Source organism: Oryctolagus cuniculus, chromosome 3, assembly GCF_051225735.1.
Source record: "Oryctolagus cuniculus isolate XC-2025 breed Fujian yellow rabbit chromosome 3, ASM5122573v1, whole genome shotgun sequence".
Classification (NCBI taxonomy): domain Eukaryota; kingdom Metazoa; phylum Chordata; class Mammalia; order Lagomorpha; family Leporidae; genus Oryctolagus; species Oryctolagus cuniculus.
The window spans coordinates 16,718,140-16,738,079 of NC_142869.1; the positions used below are offsets into that span (position 1 = coordinate 16,718,140).

Genomic DNA, 19,940 nt, shown 5'->3' on the forward strand with positions numbered 1-19,940 from the left:
AAATTTCATTTCCTACCACTTTGGCTTTTCTATGGCACTGCTTACCACATGTTAGCTTATTTGCCCCAGATTGAGAAGTATAAGGGAGCAGGCAAATGAGAGTGCAATTGAGAGTGCTTGGCATGCAAGCCTTAGTTATTTTTTTTCTCCCAAAGAAACCTTTTATTTAAAGAATATAACTTTGTGTATTTCATAAATACAATTTTAGGAACATAGTGATTCTTCCCACCAAACCTGCCCTCCCACCCACACTTCTATCCTTCTCCCTCTCCTATTCCTAGTCTTATTTTTAACTAAGATCTATTTTGAATTAACTTTATACACAGCAGATTAACTCTATACTAGCTAAAGAGTTCAACAAGTTGTATGAAAAAAAAAAAAAAACAAAACTGTTCCTCAACAGTTGAGACAAGAAAGTCCAAGTTTTTAATAACAGTTCAGAAGTGATATGCCATTCCTTTTCATATTCTCTTGGCCACAAAGACTAATGCTGGCACAGTACGGAGGGAAACTGCATTAGAGGATATGAATACCTGGAGGTCGGTCTGACTGGAAGCCATCTTGGAGGCTGACTGCCACAGTCCCCTGGTCCCAGTGATTCATGTTCCTCACACAAATGCAGCAGCTCTTAATCCAGCATCACATCGTCTAATCAGGTCCAGGTGTGGATGTGGCCCTGCAGGTGTAGTTCCTTAAGTTTAGGTCCTTGAGTGTAGTTGACTTTTGGCCTGAGATTCAAGAGACAAGTTATCTGCCCCACATACACGGGAAATACAATGGTGGGAAAGGCTTAGGGTAATTACTATAGACATTTTTCTTCAAAAGGACATAGCGGGAGTGGGGCAGAGGACAGGAGACACAAGAGTCACTGGTCCATGGCAGTTCTGAGATCACTTGGCAAATAGTGGATGTTCTTGATTAGATCCAAGGCCTGGGATAATTTTCCATGGCTGTCTGCCCTGCCCTCCAGGCTCTTGGTTCCGCACTGAGTGATCCCCAGAAAGCATGTGCTTTACAGCTGATTAATTTTTCTCAGTCTAATTCCTACCAATGGAATTTTGGGGGTTCAAAGACTTCATTTTGTCTTGTTTCTGTCCTTTCGAGTTCAGTATGGCAATGTTTCTGCATATGTATTTCTTCTGAAAGCCCTGGGTCTTTGATGAATTTTACTGCCTTCCATTTCATTAGTCAAAAGCCACACCACTCACAGATCTCTGAAATAAGCAGCTCTGTACTTTGGGCTTCAACTGATACAGTGCTCTTACTTAAGCTGTAAGTAGTGTGTGATAACTGAATTTGTGAGATGCGCTCATTTCTTTCTGTCACCTTTTGTTTGCATGAATAGCACCTTTGATCTTCTGAGTCTTAAGATTTTATAGTCATACCCTTGATTCTATCTTGGGACCATGTTTTCCAGACAACGTCTTTTATTGGATCTTTGCTTAGAAATTATTTCATAATTTTAGCATTGTTTGGTATCTAGAGAGGTTGATAATTTTTTCAGTCATCTGTATCCTGGCTCCTTTTTGTTTAACAACCCTTCCTTTAGTTTCTCTTCTTTCACATAAGCAGCTAGGTAGGAACCAGGCAGCACTCTGCATCTGGTTGATTTAGGTACATTTTTCTGTCAGCCACTTAACTGTAGGTAACAATGTTATGGGACTTTCTGTCTTTACATGTAACAAGGATTTCCTTTCTTCTACTTTCCAGTAACACTCTCGCCCTTTTGGCATGTCCTCGTCTGAGTAGTAGGCTTCTTTTTTTTTTTTTTTGACAGGCAGAGTGGACAGTGAGAGAGAGAGACAGAGAGAAAGGTCTTCCTTTTGCCGTTGGTTCACCCTCCAATGGCTGCTGCGGCTGGCGCACTGCGCTGATCCGATGGCAGGAGCCAGGTGCTTCTCCTGGTCTCCCATGGGGTGCAGGGCCCAAGTACTTGGGCCATCCTCCACTGCTCTCCCAGGCCACAGCAGAGAGCTGGCCTGAAAGAGGGGCAACCGGGACAGAATCCGGCACCCCGACTGGGACTAGAACCCGGTGTGCCGGTGCCGCAAGACGGAGGATTAGCCTATTGAGCCACGGCGCCGGTGAGAGTAGTAGGCTTCTAATGTCAGTTTTTTCAAGGCCCTAGAGGTTTGTATTTGTACTCAACAGTCCACTGTATAGATCCAAGGCCACTCTCAGGGGTTTGTTTTTTGTTATATAAGCACTTCATTTCCAGGGACTAAAATCTGTGTTCATCATTACCCTAGTAATTAGGAGTCTAAAACAACATGCCTTTATTATTCCAGTTTCTGAGACAGGAATGGAGGAGTGACTTAGCTGGGTGGTTCTGGCTCCCACCCTTCATCAGATTGCTGTGAAGCTGTCAGCGGGGGCCACTGTCACCTCAAGGTTTGACTGAGCTGGAGAATCTGCTACCAAACTCACTCATGCGGTTGCTTCAGGTCTCAGTTCACATAAGGGTGTGAATGCTGGAAGGCAGGGATCATTGGGGACCAGTTTGGAGGCTGGTACTCCTGTTATTACTGCCCTAGTGAATGACACCTCCACTCGTTTCCCCAGACCAGAGAGCTGGGAGTCATCCTAGATGCTTCCTGCTTGCTCACTGTTCCCACTTCCCATCAGTCAGCCATCAAGCCTTACAGATTCTGCTTTAACATTTCTCACATTCATTCCTCCTTTCTCAGGCTCATCACCACTGCCTTAAATGAAGCCCTCACTGTATCTCACCTATACTGCAGTAGACTTCTTGCTCCAGTAGCCCTGCCACTAGTCTTTAAAATGTAGATCTAATCATGTTTTTGCCCAGTTGAAAAAATCTCCAGTGTAACTCCGCATTGCCTGCAGGTAGAGGGCAAATCCCTTTCCCTTGGCATGTTATGATTTGACCGCTTTCCATTTGTTCCATCATTAACTCCTCCTGACACAGACCTTATACTGCACCCGTGTTGAGCTGCTTAGAGTTTCCTGATTTGCCATGCTGTTGTTTCACTCCTCACAATCTACCTGATGAGTGTAACCTTTCTGTGAAGCCTTAACTGACCTTAACTAGAACTGATTGCTTCCTTTCTTCCACCCTTATACCTTGTACTTAATTGTATTTATTTGTTTGTCTGATTTTTTTACTAGAGCAGGAAGTCATTGAGGCAGGAATTATGTTTTATTTATCTTTATAGCCCTGGTAGCTAGTACAGTGCCTGGACTACAGTGGGTACCCTATAAATATTTGTTAAATTGAACTTAGATGTTTGGATTAGGAATCTTTTTTTTTTTTTAAAGATTTATTTATTTGAAAGGCAGAGTTATGGAGAGAGAGGGAGAATGGAAGAGACAGAAAGAGATCTTAAATTCACTGGTTTGCTCCCCAAATGGCTGCCATAGGACTGGACCAGACCAAAGCCAGGAACCTAGAACTCAATTATAGTTTCCCACATAGGTGGCAGGGACTCAAGTACTTGGGCCATTTTCTGCTTTCCTAGGCATATTAGCAAGCAGCTGGATCAGAAGCAGAGCAGCCAGGACTTGAATATGTGTCCAAATGGGATGCTGGCATCACAGGCAGCAGCTTAACCCACTGTACCTCAATGCCAGCCCCTGAATCAGGAGCCTTAATACCAACTTTTCACTAGTATACGACAGTCCCATGCTATGAATGACCGTAAAATGCTTCTGGCTTCTGATTGATGCTTCTGTAAAGTTTACATAAGATGCCAAGAAAGTTCATGGAAGGTGCCAACTTCTCAGAAGTAGGGTAGTCAGAAGTCACACTCTAGTTGGCTTGGCTCCAAAGTCAAGTGTCAGGCTACCTCAGATAGTTTTCAGTGATAGGATTTCTTTCTTACTTTCTGTTTTTTTTTTTTTTTTTAAAGATTTATTTATTTATTTGAAAGGCAGAGGCAGAGAGAAGTCTTTCATCTGCTGATTCACTCCTTAAAAATGGCCACTATGGCTGGAGTTGGGCCAATCCGAAGACAGGAGCCAGGAGCTTCTTCTGGGTCTCCCACGCAGGTGTGGGGACCTGAGGACTTGGGCCATCTTCTTCTGCCTTCCCAGACCATAGCAGAGAGCTGGATCTGAAGAGGAGCAGCCAGGACTCGAACCAGTGCCCACATGGGATGCCAGCACTGCAGGCAATGGCTTTACCTGCTATGCCACAGTGCCGGCCCCAGTGATAGGCTTTCTATGACATTTGATTGTGTTGGATCTGTGATTTGTAGCCTACTTGATCCCTACTTAAGAGGCTTTTTTTTCCCCTAAGTATATACAAACTTCCCCCTACAGGTAACCTAATCTTATGATCGATACTGGAATAGATTAATCAGCCCTTTGATGGTTTTGTTTTCTTCTTCTCTTTTACTATTTAAATGCTGATATCTGGAGCCTGATATTTAATATGCTTGACATAAGGCAATTAATTATGAGATATAATTTATAAAAATAAATAAGAAAATACAAGTTGTATATGATTTTTTTTTATGCTGAACAGATGAAAATAAACAACCTTTTTTTTTCTTTTCCTAGCTGATGAAGAATTTGATGAACTCTGTTTTGAATTTGGGCTGGAGCTCGATGAAATTGTATGTATAAGATATTTGTTCACCTTTTTCATATTCTGTGTGTGAACTGGGTTTTCAGGTGTTTGCTATTTTTATCTTTGTTACCTGATAGCTAGACTAGGATGATGCATTTGTGGACCCTGGTGATTTCTGTGTCTTTGTTCTAAACTTTGTTTAGAAGTTCCAGTTCTAAAAGTCACTGTTCACTTTGACTAAAATAGAATCTCAAAAGGGTTCATGTCTAGTTTTGTATGCATTCGCCTCAAGTTATCAGGCTGATGTAGTGATGTAGTGATAACTCAGATAACTGGGGCAAGAGTGAGCTGCACAGTAGTGAGCTGCCTTTACAGAAGGGACCTGAAAGCAGTGGGAATGTGGCTTTACTCGTGGTGGTGAGGTCTCCACCCCTAGCTCTTCCTCCTGAAAGACATTGTATGTAATGAAAATGTCAGTCATTCTGTGGTAGGTGGTAGTAGTTTTTTTCTTAAGCTCTCTATCTTTTTGAAATAGTCATTGTTTTATAACAGTACCTTAGGTTTAAAGTTGAAAAACCTTCAGGCCAACAAAAATGTATGCTCCCTTGTTTTGTTTCTCTAGCTTATTTATGATTGTTACAAAAATATAATCTTTATATCAATGAACATCTGTTTCCTTGGAAAATTGGCTGAGATTTCTGTAGTTTGTAAGTTGCTAATTTCACTCAGCTTCAGAAAAGATGGTTGAGATTGTGTGACAGCTAGGAGCATTGGACTGGATGTTAGAAAGTTTGAATTATAGTTCCAGTTCTGACATTTACTAACTGTTACCATGAAGTTACTTAGCCTCTGTGAGCCTTGTACTTTAGTCTCGTTTTGTGAAATAAAAAGTTTCAATTGAATGATCTCTATAGGTCCCTCTTGACTCTGAAATTTATGTGGTCCTTTATCTCTGTAAGTTTTTTGTCAGGGGCTGGTGTTGTGGAGTAGCAGGTTAGGTTGCTGCCTGTGACACTGGCATTCAGTTTGGGTGCTGGTTCAAGTCACAGCTGCTCCACTTTTGATCCAGCCACCTGCTAATGTACCTGGAAAAGCAGCCAAAGATGGGCCCTGCACCCAAGTGGGAGACCTGGATGAAGCTCCTGGCTCCTGGCCACGACCTAGCTCAGCCCTGGCTGTTGCAGCCAGTTGGAGAATGCACCAGCAGATGGAAGATCTCTTTGTTTCTCCTTCTTTCCTGTAACTCTGCCTTTCAAATGAATCAGTAAGTCTTTAGGAAAAAAAATAAAATTTGTCACCACATATAAACCCGTTCTTCACTTACAGTCTTTTTATGAATTGAGGTCCTAGATACGAAAGATTTAAACTGCTATGTTGCTATGTCCTTTGTTTTGCAAAGGCATTAGACCAATTTTAATCTCTATTACTTTAATTTCCGTGGCGATTTTATTATCTACCAGTCCCTGTGAGGTGACTTTCTTCCCTAAAAACAGTGACTTTATTTACCCCTTCAACTGAACATTATTCAAATTCTAATTCTTCCTCTTCCTTTTGCCTCTCCCCATCTCATTCCTTTGCTCTCCTCTTACTGTCCTTCTCTTTCTTTTCATTTTCCTTACTTTTAAAATCTGTTTCCTAAGTTTGTGGTACCTAGAATAGATGTCTACTGGAATCTGGTATGGCCTTCCTTGTGGATTCTGGTTTCTCAAGTATGCTTTGGGCTTTCAGTGCATAGTGACCGAAAGTGAGTTTCTTTGCATACTGTGCAAGATTGTAATTCTTGATGGGAGCAGTGATTTGAGCCACTCATTGTGGTAGTGAGATGGCATTGTGTAAAACAAAAATCATTACATATTTTGGTAGAACTCTAGGATTTATTTTATCAAGTTGTCATTGGTGGAAATAGTGGGAATTCTGATTATTTAGGATTTCCAAATAATTAAATGACATTAACAATTAGAACATAATGTTTAATCATTTTGATTGAAAGTTTCTTTTTCTCAACTTTATTTTTATTGAAAGGCAGAGTGACAGAGACAGAGAAGAGAAAGAGAAAGAAATCTCCCATTTTCTGGTTCAACCCCCAGATTCCCACAAAAGCCAGGCCTGCCAGGCCAAAGTCAGGAGATCCACGTGGGTCTTCCAAGAGGGTGGTGTGGACTCAGCTAGTTGAGTCATCACCTGCTACCTTGCCAGGGTGCATATTAGCAGAAAGCTGGGTCAGAAGTAGAGGCAAGACTTGATCTCGGTTACAACTCGCCTGTTGCAGTTATACTCACCTGTTGAGTTACAGTAGATAATATGTAAATGAATGGGACTGGCAGTATTTCATTAAACTTTATTTATAAAAATAGTTGCTAGTAATGATTTGTCCAGTGAACCATAGTTTGCTGAAACTTAATTTAGAGGAATTTGTGCTGTTCTGGAATGACTGAGAATACTAGGTACCTGGATTCAATAGGTCAGAGTATTTTCCTGTTTACTGTGATTATAACATTTAATGTATCTGGGTTTTTCTTGCTGTTATAATAAAACTATGTTTTTGTAGTAGAAAAAAATACATAATGTAGTTACTGCCTTATGGGACTGATAACTTGTTCTTTTTACAAATAATTTATAATTTTTTAGTTTCATTAAATTTTTTGGCTTCTTTTAGACTTCTGAGAAGGAAATAATAAGTAAAGAACAAGGAAATGTAAAGGCAAAGGGAGCCTCTGATGTTGTTCTTTACAAAATTGACGTCCCTGCCAATAGATATGATCTCTTGTGTCTGGAAGGATTGGTTCGTGGTCTTCAGGTCTTCAAAGAAAGGTAAGGTTCATAAAATACTTTGCTATGTTGTATCTTTTTCTCTCTTCTCTTTGCATCCTGTTATCTACAGCTATGTTTAAGTCTCTAGAAAAAACAAAAAGTTTGTTGTGCTTGTACATGACTTTGGTCTGCCTAATAGAGTGAGATTTTGAAAATTTACCTGAACATTGGAGAACTGTTGCATTTATTTATTTATTTAAGATTTATTTTATTTATTTGAAAATCAGAGTTAGAGATATCTTCCTGGTTCACTTTCCAGATGGCAGCCCAGCCAAAGCCAGGAGCCAGGAGCTACTTCCAGGTCTTGCCTGTGGGTGATAGGGGTCCAAGCACTTGGGACATCCTCCACTGCTTTTCCTAGGTCGTTATCAGGGAGCTAGGTCAGAAGTGGAGCAGCTAGGACTCAAATGGGCACCCATATGGGATGCCGGTGTTGCAGGTGGCAGCTTTACCCACTATGCCATAATGCTGGCCCCTGGAGAACTATTTTAAAACTGGAAGTTAATGATATTATGGCTTTTTAGGAAATTGTTTAGCAAATTTGCGTAGTTTCCCTAAGTAATCTTATTGGAATGGATAGGCCATTGGATTTGTTAAAGTTTGGGAGGAATAGTAGAGGTACCACTACTTTAGGTGCATTTACTTTAAAAATTCTAAGGAAGCTCAGGAGTAGAGCTCCCTAACTAGAAATCTTGGGTGTGTTATGATGGGTATGATCTCTGGTAAATTAGCAGGTCTCTTTGGTTTCAATTTCCTAATTTATAGTGAGTCCAGCTCTTCCTTTAATAAATATAGTCTGTAATGAATATCTGAAGTGAAAAACATGAAAAAAATAGCTATCAAGAATAATTATTTTTGGTTTTGATTATTTGTATACATTATCTGATCAATAGCAAAAGAATACGAGCCTCTGGTTAATGGGCTAGTTTCTGAAATTCTGAAAGCATCACATGAATAGTGGATATTGGTGAAATGATGACAATTAGGCATTTGGTTTTGGTGGTTGGAATTTTGAGCTCAATCCACTTGGTTCCCTGCATGACAATTTTCAAATCCTTGTATTTTAGAGTCAAGGATAATCTTTTAGAGTAGGTTTTCTAAATCTGACTGATTGGAATCTATATGTTTAATAGGCACCTCATGTTAACTAGACAGAATTAGGAAAGTGATGTAAAATTGCTTAGTGTAGTCCATAGACCAGCAGCATCTCTATCTAAAATGCTGAACCTCATTCTTCATCCATTGAATCAGAATCTGAAGTTCAACAGACTCCCTGCTGATTGTAAGCACAGTGAAATTTGAGAAGCACTGCCTCAAAGAAGTTCCCAGTTTCTGTGATAAGAATTACCTGGAAGGACCAGTGCTTTGGTGTAGTGGGTAAAGCCACCGCCTGCAGCGCGACCATCCCTTATGAGTGCTGGGTCAAGTCCTAGCTGCTGCACTTCTGATCCAGCTCTCTGCTAGTGCTTCTGAGAAATCAGTGGAAGATGGCCCAAGTGTTTGGGCCCCTGCACCCACGTGGGAGACCTGGAAGAGGCTCCTGGCTGGGAACTGGCCTAGCTCCAGCTGTTGTAGCCATTTGGGGAGTAAACCAGTGAATCAGTGAATGGAAGATCTCTCTCTGTCTCTCATCTCACCCCCCAACTCTGCCTTTCAAATAAATAATCTAAAAAAAAAGAGAGAAAGAAAGAATTACCTGGAGATGCCTACAAAATATACCAGTTACCAAGGCCTCTGTCCCGAGTCAGTAGTTCCAGATAGGATCAGGGAATGTGTACTTTATTAAAAAATATTTATTTATTTATTTGAAAAAGTTACACATAGGAGAGACAGAGAGAGAGAGAGAGAGAGCGCTCTTCCATCCGCTGGTTCACTCCCCAATTGGCCGCAATGCCCAGAGCTGCGCTGATCCGAAGCCAGGAGCCGGGAGCTTCCTCTGGGTCTTCCCACATGGGGTAGGGGCCCAAGGACTTGGGCCATCTACTACCGCTTTCCCAGGCCATAGCAGAGAGCTGGATTGGAAATGGAGCAGCCAGATCTCGAACCAGTGCCCATATGGGATGCTGGCACTGCAGGAGGCGGTTTAACCCACTATGTCACAGTGCCGGCACCAGAATGCGTATTTTTAATAAGCCCTCATCTTTATAGAAGCTCAGAATTTCATAGTTGTAATAAAACTTAAAGATTGTTTAACAGTTACTTAATGGTTTTGTAACCTCTGTTGGGACTCTAGTGATGTTTGGAAACTCATTATCATGAAGCATCCTATACAGTTTTAGATAACATCATGTTAGAATTTTTTTAATATCCGAAGTTTGATTGGTTGTAACTCATTCCATTGTCCTAATTCTATTCTATTGATTTATAAGCATATTCTTTAATTAGTTTATCAAATATTTTCATTAATTTTGAATAGTTTTATTTAATATTATTTTAGGATAAAAGCTCCAGTATATAAACGGGTAATGCCTAAAGGAGAAATCCAAAAATTGACTTGCACAGAAGAGGTAATGAAGATAAATCTTTTCCTTCTAAAAATTATCGTGTATATGTATCTTTAAGGTGGGGAAAAAAGGTATAAAGCTGACCATTCTTAACAAATGTAATTGTCTTTGATCATTTGCTAAAATGGATACATACTTATTCTCTAGTGCTTAAAAAATGTCAGTCTATTTTTACCAATAAGTGAAAGAGAACAAAGTATCTATTTTCCATAAATAATTCTGGAAAATACCCAAATGTGTATTTTAAATACATCTGAGATGTAATTGTTTAAATTATGGTATATTAATAAACTTTTAAAAGATAAAATTTTGGAGATTATTTTGGTATAAATATGAACTATGAGCAAACTATTTGAAAAATATTTTTTTCTCAGTCACTTACTAAGTTTTCAGAGATCTTTCTGAAATGTAAATTCTATGAGGACAGCCTTTGTCTTTTATTCATCACTTCATTGTTGATTGAATAAATCAGGTTGAATAAATTGAATAAGTCAAATTGAATAAATACAGGTTGGAATGAAAACTTTCAACTGTCAACAGTGCCTTAATATTTACTATCTGTAATGATTTTATGACATGTAATCATGTTTCAGACAGCTAAAGTACGCCCTTTTGCGGTAGCAGCAGTTCTCCGGAATATAAAGTTTACTAAAGATCGATATGATAGTTTCATTGAACTTCAAGAGAAGTTACATCAGAATATTTGCAGGTTTGTGGTTTCATCTTGTTTCCTCCTTACCTCTCCCTCCTGCCCTCCCTCTCTCTCCCCATCCATCTGTCTTCCTTCTTCCTCTTGCCCTTTCTACCTTTCCTTTCTCTCTCCCTCTCTTCCTTTCTTTCTCCTCTGCCAATTTTTTTCAAGGCATTTCTAAACTAATAATATATGAAAGTAATCTTAACTGTGCTTTCTCAGATAGATAGTGCTTATAAATGGTATATGCATGAATAAATAGTAGCTATATTTTGAATACTACATAGGGAAGAATAATCTGGCCTTGGATTATTATTATTATTATTTTGGTTTATATCATCATTGGTGGATTACCCTACTGAGTGTAAACCATGGTAATTTGAAGTGTGATCTATTGTTTTAAAAATGGAAAAAATGTTTTTGACTTGATTCCACTTTTTTGAATGAGTATAATTATAAACGGACAAAACAAATTTAAATGACTGAATTTTACTTACTTTCTCCATCTTCACATCACAGCTCCTTTTAGTGCTGTGATCTTCAAACCCATAAAATTTCTGAACTCCTCAGGGTCAAGGAAGGCAGCAGTGGAAATCCTTGAACTAATACCATTTTTTCAAAAATGCTAATGGTAACTTTATATCAACGGATGATAAGAAACCTCAGGCTTACGCTAACATGTCAGGTTTCGTTGTGTTGGTCCTGAAATAAGTTACCTCAGGTTGATCGAGAGGTATATTGACAGTTACATATGTCTTGAATAAAAATAGAGAAAGGGATTTCTTCCTTAATAATTGTAATCTGGTAAGTTGTGGAAACTAGAAGGTGCTTATGTGCCTGGGATGGGCTAAGGACAGCATAGAGGAAATTTTCTTCTGTGGGGAAAAAGGCTTAAAAATCAAAATTACCCTTTGCAATTAACTCAGTGGTCTTCTTGTCATGAAACATTTGTGCTGCCAAGGTAGAAGCAACATTTTTTTCAGAAACTCAACGTTTATTCCCTAGTTTTTTAATATAAAATGAAACTATGTATTTCTATATATTAGCTTGTTAATATGTTAATATAATCCCATTAAGTCCTAAGATTTTATTTCTGTGCATTTTTCAGTAGCACTATTTATTTCAAAGTTACCATAAGTGGTATATTTATTGCTCAATTTGAGTACTTATAGGTGTCCTGTATTTAGGACAATGGGAAATATGAATTAAACAAAACACTAATAATTTAAACATAATATCTATGATGATATTGTTTCATTCCTGTATCTTTTTTCTTCTTTTTCCCTTGACCATTTATAGCTAAAGGATTATCAATTTTATTGACCTTTCAAAGAACCAACTTTTAGTTTCATTGATTTTTCTCTATTACTTTTTCCTCCATTTTCCTGTTTTTCATTGGTCAAGCAGTGCTCTTTCCAGGCCCAAGTAGTCCTTACCTTTGAGGCAAAACACTTTTTCTGCTCTACCTATTGCCTCACGGATAATGTCATTTTCAGTCTGTGAAGCGTGCAGCACTATTTCTAATACCCTTGGAGGGTAAATCTAGTCTCTGTTTTTCCATCTTTTTTAATTTTTTAATTTTTATTTTTTTAATCTCACCACGTGGAGCTTAACATGGTTTTTTTTTTTTTTTTTTTTAAACTTATTTATTTATTTGACAGAGTTAGACAGTGAGAGAGGGAGACAGAGAGAAAGGTCTTCCTTCCGTTGGTTCACCCCCTAAATGGCCGCTACGGCCGGAACTACGCCGATCCAAAGCCAAGAGCCAGGTGCTACCTCCTGGCCTCTCATGCGGGTGCAGGTGCCCAAGCACTTGGGCCATCCCCCACTGCCTTCCTGGGCCACAGCAGAGAGCTAGACTGGAAAAGGAGCAACCGGGACTAGCCCGGCGCCCATAAAGGATGCTGGCACCGCAGGAGGAGGATTAACCAAGTGAGCCACGGTGCCAACCCCATGTTTTTCCATATTGACTGCAAATGTGCAGTGATTTTTTTTTTTTTTTTTTGACAGACAGAGTTAGACAGTGAGAGAGAGAGAGAGGGAGAGAAAGGTCTTCCTTCCATTGATTCACCACCCAACTGGCCACTACGGCTGGTGCGCTGTGCCAATCTGAAGCCAGGAGCCAGGTGCTTTTCCTGGTCTCCCATGTGGGTGCGGGGCCCAAGCACTTACGCCATCCTCCACTGACTTCTTGGGCCATAGCAGAGAGCTGGACTGGAAGAGGAGCAACCAGGACTAGAACCCGGCGCCCCAACTGGGACTAGAACCCGGGGTACCTGCCCCGCAGGTGGAAGATTAGTTTAGTGAGCCATGGCGCCGGCCGAATTTTTTATTTCAGTTAATTTGATTTTCATTTCTAGAATCAATTTGGTTCCTTTTTTAGTTAGATCTCCATATCTAGGAGCCTTGCATCTGTGGGTCCAGTCAGATGTGGATGAAAATACTTGTAAAACACTTTTATACTTGTGTTAGATATGTCCATGCTTCTTTTTCTTATCTTTATTGCCTAAACAATATGCCGAGTATTTACATAGCATTTCCATTATATTAGATATTATAAGTAATTTAGAGATTATTTTAATTATATGGGAGGATGTGCTTAGGTTTCTTGAACACCCACAATTCGAGTATCTGCTGGGAAATCCTGCAACCAATTTCTTCTGGATCCTGAGGGCTGACTGTAGTTTCTCTTTGTCTACTGATAATTTTTTGTTATCGAGTCATTGTATGTGTATTTTTGTATTATTCTTGAACATTTTTTATAGTAATAGATTTAAAGTATGTGTTGCAGTGTCACAATCTGGGGCATCCTATTGTTTGTTTTCATGGACAGGTTTTGTCTGGAGTTGGATTTCCATGTTTCATCTCACATCTGCTGCTGTTTGATTGCACATAGAATATTGCAGGAGAGAAGTGGCTCTTGCTTTTGCTTTGTTTTTCTGAAGAGTAGCTTTTGGTCATGCAGGCAAAGACTCTTGAATACTTAGCTAGACTTGGACTCTAAACACTTGGCCGGACAAGACCTCTGCAGTTGGCAGCAGCTCCCATTTGTGCCCTGTGCTTCTCACTTTGCACTGCTGCTTTTTTACAGCAGGACTTCAAAATTTTTGCCAGTATAATGGATAAAATCTTGATATTTGACTATTTAGTTTAGTTTTTCTATATTTTTCTGTATTTTGAATGTTACTCCTTTTCTGTACATATGGTGAAAATATTTTCTGTCGATATATCTTTTTTTTTGTCTGACATTTGGAGTCTTCTGGATATATAAGGTTTTCAATTTGAATATAGTTAACTTTATCAGTCTTCCTTTGTGATTTTTATGTTTTGTGGCTTAAGAAGTAGTGTACTAATGTGCAGTTATATTCATCTATAGTTTTCTGAATAATTTTATGATGTCTTCTTATGTGTATATATGTATGCATGCATGTATGCTTTTCCCAAATGTGTAGCTCTTCAATTCATCTGGAGTTTATTTCTTTGTGATTTATTTAAAATTGAAAGTTTAGTGGTATTTTGAGGTAGTGTTTTAGGATTGAGGGACCAGTATTAATATCTAGGAAAACACATGGTTTTTTACCTGTAGATTTGAAAATTGTTAATTTTTCTTAACTTATTAAACTGTTTATTGCACAGTTTGTGGTAGTCTTGCATCTTATCTTCCATAAGCACGTGACTCTTTGAGTAAGGTACTTCCTTTTTGCCTTTCAGTAATTCTGTTCAGTTTGACCATATTTCTTAAATTTCTAGTTAAGTTTTGGAAGTTGACCAAAATTTAACATTGCACATTTTATCTGCTTCATGTATGTGTGTGATTATGTATAAGTAGTCATATAAATGTGGACATACATTTTGAAACCTATTTTAAGGAATCTTATAAACACAAATTTTGGTTAGATTTTTCTTTGAATTGACTAGTAGAAAGCTGAAAACCAAATCTGTGACACTCAAAAACTTAGATCTTTAAATTCTAATTTAATATTAAAATATCCTGGCTCTTTTTTATATCTGTACTTCTGTTTCTTTCCTTCTGCTTTATAGCTTGCTATTAATTCCTAAAATTACCTAAAATCTCATGTGGATTTACTGTGGGACAACTGAAATTAATAGCCTTTGAACTTTCCTTACATACTAAGCTTTAAATGTAATTCACAGCTCTTAAAATTCAAATTCAGTTTTTCGATGTAATATAGCTATGTAATAGAAAGATTAGGAAAATAGACAAAAGTCAAATAACATAGAAATTTGATAGTTTGTTCTAATAAACCAAGACAAAATAGATTAAAAGGAGGTAAAGATCCTGTGTCTGCTCTGTCTCTACCTTTCTATATCTTTGTCTTTCAAGTAAATAAATAAATCTTTAAAAAAAATGGAGGTCGGGCTGGCGCCGCCGCTCACTAGGCTAATCCTCCGCCTTGCGGCACCGGCACACCGGGTTCTAGTCCCGGTCGGGGTGCCGGATTCTGTCCTGGTTGCCCCTCTTCCAGGCCAGCTCTCTGCTGTGGCCAGGGAGTGCAGTGGAGGATGGCCCAAATCCTTGGGCCCTGCACCCGCATGGGAGACCAGGAGAAGCACCTGGCTCCTGCCATCGGATCATCGCGGTGCGTCGGCCGCAGCGTGCTGGCCGCAGCGGCCATTGGAGGGTGAACCAAAGACAAAAGGAAGACCTTTCTCTCTGTCTCTCTCTCTCTCACTCTGCCTGTCAAAAAAAAAAAAAAGAAGAGGTAAAGGGAGTGCTGATTTTGAAGATGTCCTAGTAACATAGTACTTGGGAAAGCATAGTGGCAAGGATTTGATTTAGTTGCTGAAATAATATGTTGTAAGTAGATTTATAATTTCTCATTACTTTTTGTTATTGTGAAAAGCTTTTCGTCATATTCTACTGAAGTTGCTATGTAGTAACCCCAGGCTGTTTTGGAGAAGTATCTAAAATAATTTTAGACTTAGAGTTTGTGTTGTCTTTAGAATTTCTACTTTGGAATATTCAAATCTTTATGTCTCCTCTTCCATCCCCTTTCTTTTCTCTCCCTCTCTCAACATTTAGGAAAAGAGCATTGGTTGCTATTGGTGCCCATGATTTGGACACTTTATCAGGCCCGTTTATTTACACTGCGAAGCGTCCTTCACATATCAAATTCAAGCCTCTCAATAAGACTAAAGAGTATACAGCTTGTGAACTGATGAACATATACAAGGTAAATATTCTTTATCCAGTATTTTTGCTTGGTTCATGAAACTTCTTCAAAGACAAGCCTTGGAGTTAAGGAAATGTAATGTGTGCTTTTTAAAAAATAATTCAAAGTTCAACATATTTGTCGCTCCCCCTCTTCGTGGAGGAGCAACACAGGACCCTGCGCTGTTCTTTCGTCTGCTCGGCCCTCCCCGGGTTTGCTGCTGGTTCTTCCCGGGTTGGCTACTATCCCTTCCACCTCCGTGGAAGGGCAGTTCCCCCTGGCCGCATTCCCCACTTCCGCAGGGGAGCGGCACACTGCCGGCCGGGTCTCTCGGGGGCTGCACGGGTGTTCCTTCAGCTAGATGTTCCCCATAGATGTTCCTGGTGCATGCCGTCTCTCTCCTCCTTTATAGTCCTCCTCCGCCAATCCCAACTCGGCTGCCCACACGCCGAGTACGCTGCTCTCCTCCAATCAGGAGCAAGTCCTACAGTTAATTGGTTGAACTGGAGGCAGCTGTGCGGAAGCTGTTTACTTCTCTCCCAGCGCCATATTGTGGGAGAGCAGATGCATAGAATAAGTCTTAATTCCAGTAACAGTCTAGTCCGGTTTGCTCCCCACAATATTGACATCTGATTTAGAGTAGAGGTTGAACCTAGCTTTGTTTTGTTTATCGTTACTTTTTTAGCTTGGGGTGGTTTAAATGATGTGTTATGGTTCAGAACCACTGAAATAGATCATACCACAATGTAATCTGAAATAGATCAGGGGGCCGGTGCCATGGTGCAGTAGGTTAATCCTCCGCCTGCGGTACCAGTATCCCATATGAGCGCCGGTTGTAGTCTGGGCTGCTCCTCTTCTAATCCAGCTCTTTGCTATGTCCTGGGAAAGCAGTAGAGGATGGCCCAAGTTCTTGGGCGCCTGTACCTGCATGGGAGACCAGGAAGAAGCTCCTGGCTCCTGGCTTTGGATTGGCGCAGCTCCAGCTGTTGAGGCCATTTGGGGAGTGAACCAATGGACAGAAGACATTTCTCTCTGTCTCTCCCTCTCTCTGTCTGTAACTCTACCTTTCAAATAAATAAATAAAATCTTTGAAAAAAATATCCTACCACATAGTCATATTTAGGTATAATTAATTGAAACTCATTAAAGTATAAGAAACAGTAAGTTTTTTTTTAATTTTTTTATTATTATTATTTTTTATTTTTTTGACAGGCAGAGTGGACAGTGAGAGAGAGAGACAGAGAGAAAGGTCTTCCTTTGCCGTTGGTTCACTCTCCAATGGCCGCCGCGGCCAGCGCGCTGCGGCCGGCGCACCGCGCTGATCCGATGGCAGGAGCCAGGTGCTTCTCCTGGTCTCCCATGCAGGTGCAGGGCCCAAGGACTTGGGCTATCCTCCACTGCTCTCCCTGGCCACAGCAGAGAGCTGGCCTGGAAGAGGGGCAACCGGGACAGAATCCGGCATCCCGACCGGGACTAGAACCCGGTGTGCCGGCACCGCAAGGCAGAGGATTAGCCTAGTGAGCCGCGGCGCCGGCCAGAAACAGTAAGATTTAACTAGCTGTGGCTTGTGTGTATGTGAAATACTATTACACAGTGTCTACTTCTTTTTAGAGTCCTACAGGGACAGTGAATTCAGTAGTCACTTTAAATTGCATGTATATAACAAATAGAAACTATAGAAATCATTTGGAAAAAACATCTGTATCCTTTGCCTGAATTTCAGGTGATTTGTCTTGTTTATCTATACACAGTTTTGTGATGGTTTGTGTTTTACTTCAGATTTTTGGGCATACTAGCGCAAATCTATTTTCACTCTTGAATAATGACTCTCTGTGTTCTCATCTTTCCCTAGTAGAATATGAGGCTCTATAAGAATGTTGAAATATTAATATATACTAGACAATCTTACAAATTTAGAGCTTTCTGCAATTTGGGACTGTTTAAATTTTCCTTACTCTATCCCCCCTTTTTTTCTTCCTTTTTTATATTAGATTGGTATGTAAGGTAATTGTAGTTGGCAAATAAAAAGCTAGGTTTTTCTAACAATTTTTTTCAGACTGACAACCACCTTAAACATTATTTACACATCATTGAAAATAAACCTCTGTACCCAGTTATCTATGATAGCAATGGTGTGGTCCTTTCAATGCCTCCAATCATCAATGGTGAGTTATTTCATAAGCACCGTGGAATTTTGCTGTTTCTTCTTATTCTTCAGCATTTCTATAGAATTTCAATTGTCTTGGCCCCGTCAAATCAGTTAGCTCTTAATCTGAGAATTTCAGACATTTTGTAGATTCTTTTTTTTTAGTAGTTTACTTACTCACTTTTTCAACAACCATTTTACTGGTAGCTTTTGTGTAATTTATAAAAGTGTAATTGTTTATAACTTATATAAATATTTTCTGATTGCAGTCTGTAGGTTCTATTATGTTACTCCAAGAGGTATTGATGCTTTAGTTTTAGCAAGTAATTCAGTTGGCTAAACTCAAAATCAAAATCTGTCTTACCTGTTGTTTTATAAACTTTTAGTCTAAATTTTGCCCTGTTAGTTTCTTTCTAAAGGCTATTTTTGTGAGGCAATTTAAATGTGTTTACAAAATGTAATGACATTTAAGCCATAGATGTTTGCCTCCTTGGAGGTGAGAGGGACGTTTGGTTTGATTTATGATGAGAAGGATTGTGCTCTCCTTCTCAAGATCTCTTGGGCTCTGGTTATAACCAGACGCGGACCCAGACGTGGATCTTAGCCTTGCTGCTTAATAGTGCGTGTTCATGGTCAAGTAGCTTCATCTCTTTGAATCTTAGTTGTCTCCCCTGTGGTCACATCATAGGGTTGCTGTGAGGCTAAAATGAGACAACTTACGCTAGGTGTTTGGCATAGCACCTGACATGTTGTATATACTCAGTGACTGCTAGTTATTACTGTATTCTCCAAGTTGCAATGATGGCTTAAAATAAAATGTTGCTTCTAAAGTGTAAGTTGATATTGTGTTTTAAATTTAAAATGTAGTTTCTGTGTTATTGAGCCCTGTATATTTTGTGTTCATTGTAGGGGAACATTCCAAAATAACAGTAAATACTAAAAATGTATTTATCGAATGCACAGGAACTGACTTTACTAAGGTAATTTAAACTGTTTTTTATTATTATACTACTGCACAGGATTGGGTTTTACTTTTGAGCCAAGACTGTGTGATTAATATTTAAAGTATGTTCATTTTGTCAGTGGGAGCATATTCTAGAAATTTAGAAAACTAAAAAGAACAGATATTCTGTACTTTGGTTATGCTGCTTTAATTAATTCGACAAATGTTTAATGAACACCTAATGCCTTTCCAGTGCCAGGAATTAATAATGAGTTCCATGTTTCTTGACTTCAAAGAATTCCTAGTCTAGTGGGAGAATTAGCCATTGACATAACTATAAAATGGAAAATGGAGTAAGTACTGAAATGAGATCTGTAAAAATTGTTCACTATAGTTGTCTCATTTTAAATGCTAAATAAGTTGATACCTTTGTGTCTTAGTAAAAAAATTAAAATATGAATTGACTATAAAGAAGTTTTATTTAGCAAATTGATGAAGGATTTATGCACACAATATCTAGAACATGTAAAATACTAGCTGTTCATTCTTGGTCACTATATATTTGGGTTGGGTTCCTATGAAAGCTTTTTCTATGGCATATAAATTCTTTGTACATGGGTAAGTAAAGCATAGAGTGAGATGGCATTAAGCAAATTAAGACAGGTAAACTCAAACGTCAGGAGAAGGCAGATGAATAGCATTTGTGTACATCTTGCAATATTAGGAGACCATTGTAGAGTTTTTCACTGATAACTTGTGTTGTCACTTTTACCTTCAGAAATAGGGTAATACAACTTTTAAAAAATATTTAATGTATTTAACAGACTTCCCCATGTTTCATGAAGCTTGTATGTGAGTGAAATATATAAGAACAAAATACATGTCTTAATAAGGTTGCTGTATTTTTTCCTATGAATGTGTTTTTCAATTTAAAAAAAATTTAGCAAACCTGCATGACTCTTAAGTATGTATGAGGTACTACTACTCTACATTTTTATATATGTTAATGTATTTAATCCTCGTAATCATAAAATGAGAGGCATTTTTATTATCTCCACTTAACAGATAAGAAAACTGAGGTACAAAGAGGATAAGTAGCTTATCCAGAGTTCCGCCATTACTAAGTAGTTGAGCCAGGAT

General features: G+C 39.0%; 1 protein-coding gene across 6 annotated transcripts in view; it reads left to right on the forward strand.

Moving 5' to 3' along the window:
- Positions 1-19,940, forward strand: part of FARSB (phenylalanyl-tRNA synthetase subunit beta) — a 116,923-nt gene that overhangs the window by 4,193 nt on the left and 92,790 nt on the right. For all 6 annotated transcript variants that reach the window (XR_016231428.1, XR_016231430.1, XR_016231429.1 and 3 more), the window contains exons 2-8: positions 4,522-4,577; positions 7,188-7,342; positions 9,780-9,849; positions 10,440-10,555; positions 15,582-15,732; positions 17,768-17,876; positions 18,767-18,837. Coding sequence is in view for 2 of the 6 variants with exons in the window: in XM_070070150.2 (XP_069926251.1) it covers positions 4,522-4,577; positions 7,188-7,342; positions 9,780-9,849; positions 10,440-10,555; positions 15,582-15,732; positions 17,768-17,876; positions 18,767-18,837 (728 nt within the window). In the remaining 4 variants the exon portion in view is untranslated. The remainder of the gene's footprint in view (positions 1-4,521; positions 4,578-7,187; positions 7,343-9,779; positions 9,850-10,439; positions 10,556-15,581; positions 15,733-17,767; positions 17,877-18,766; positions 18,838-19,940) is intronic.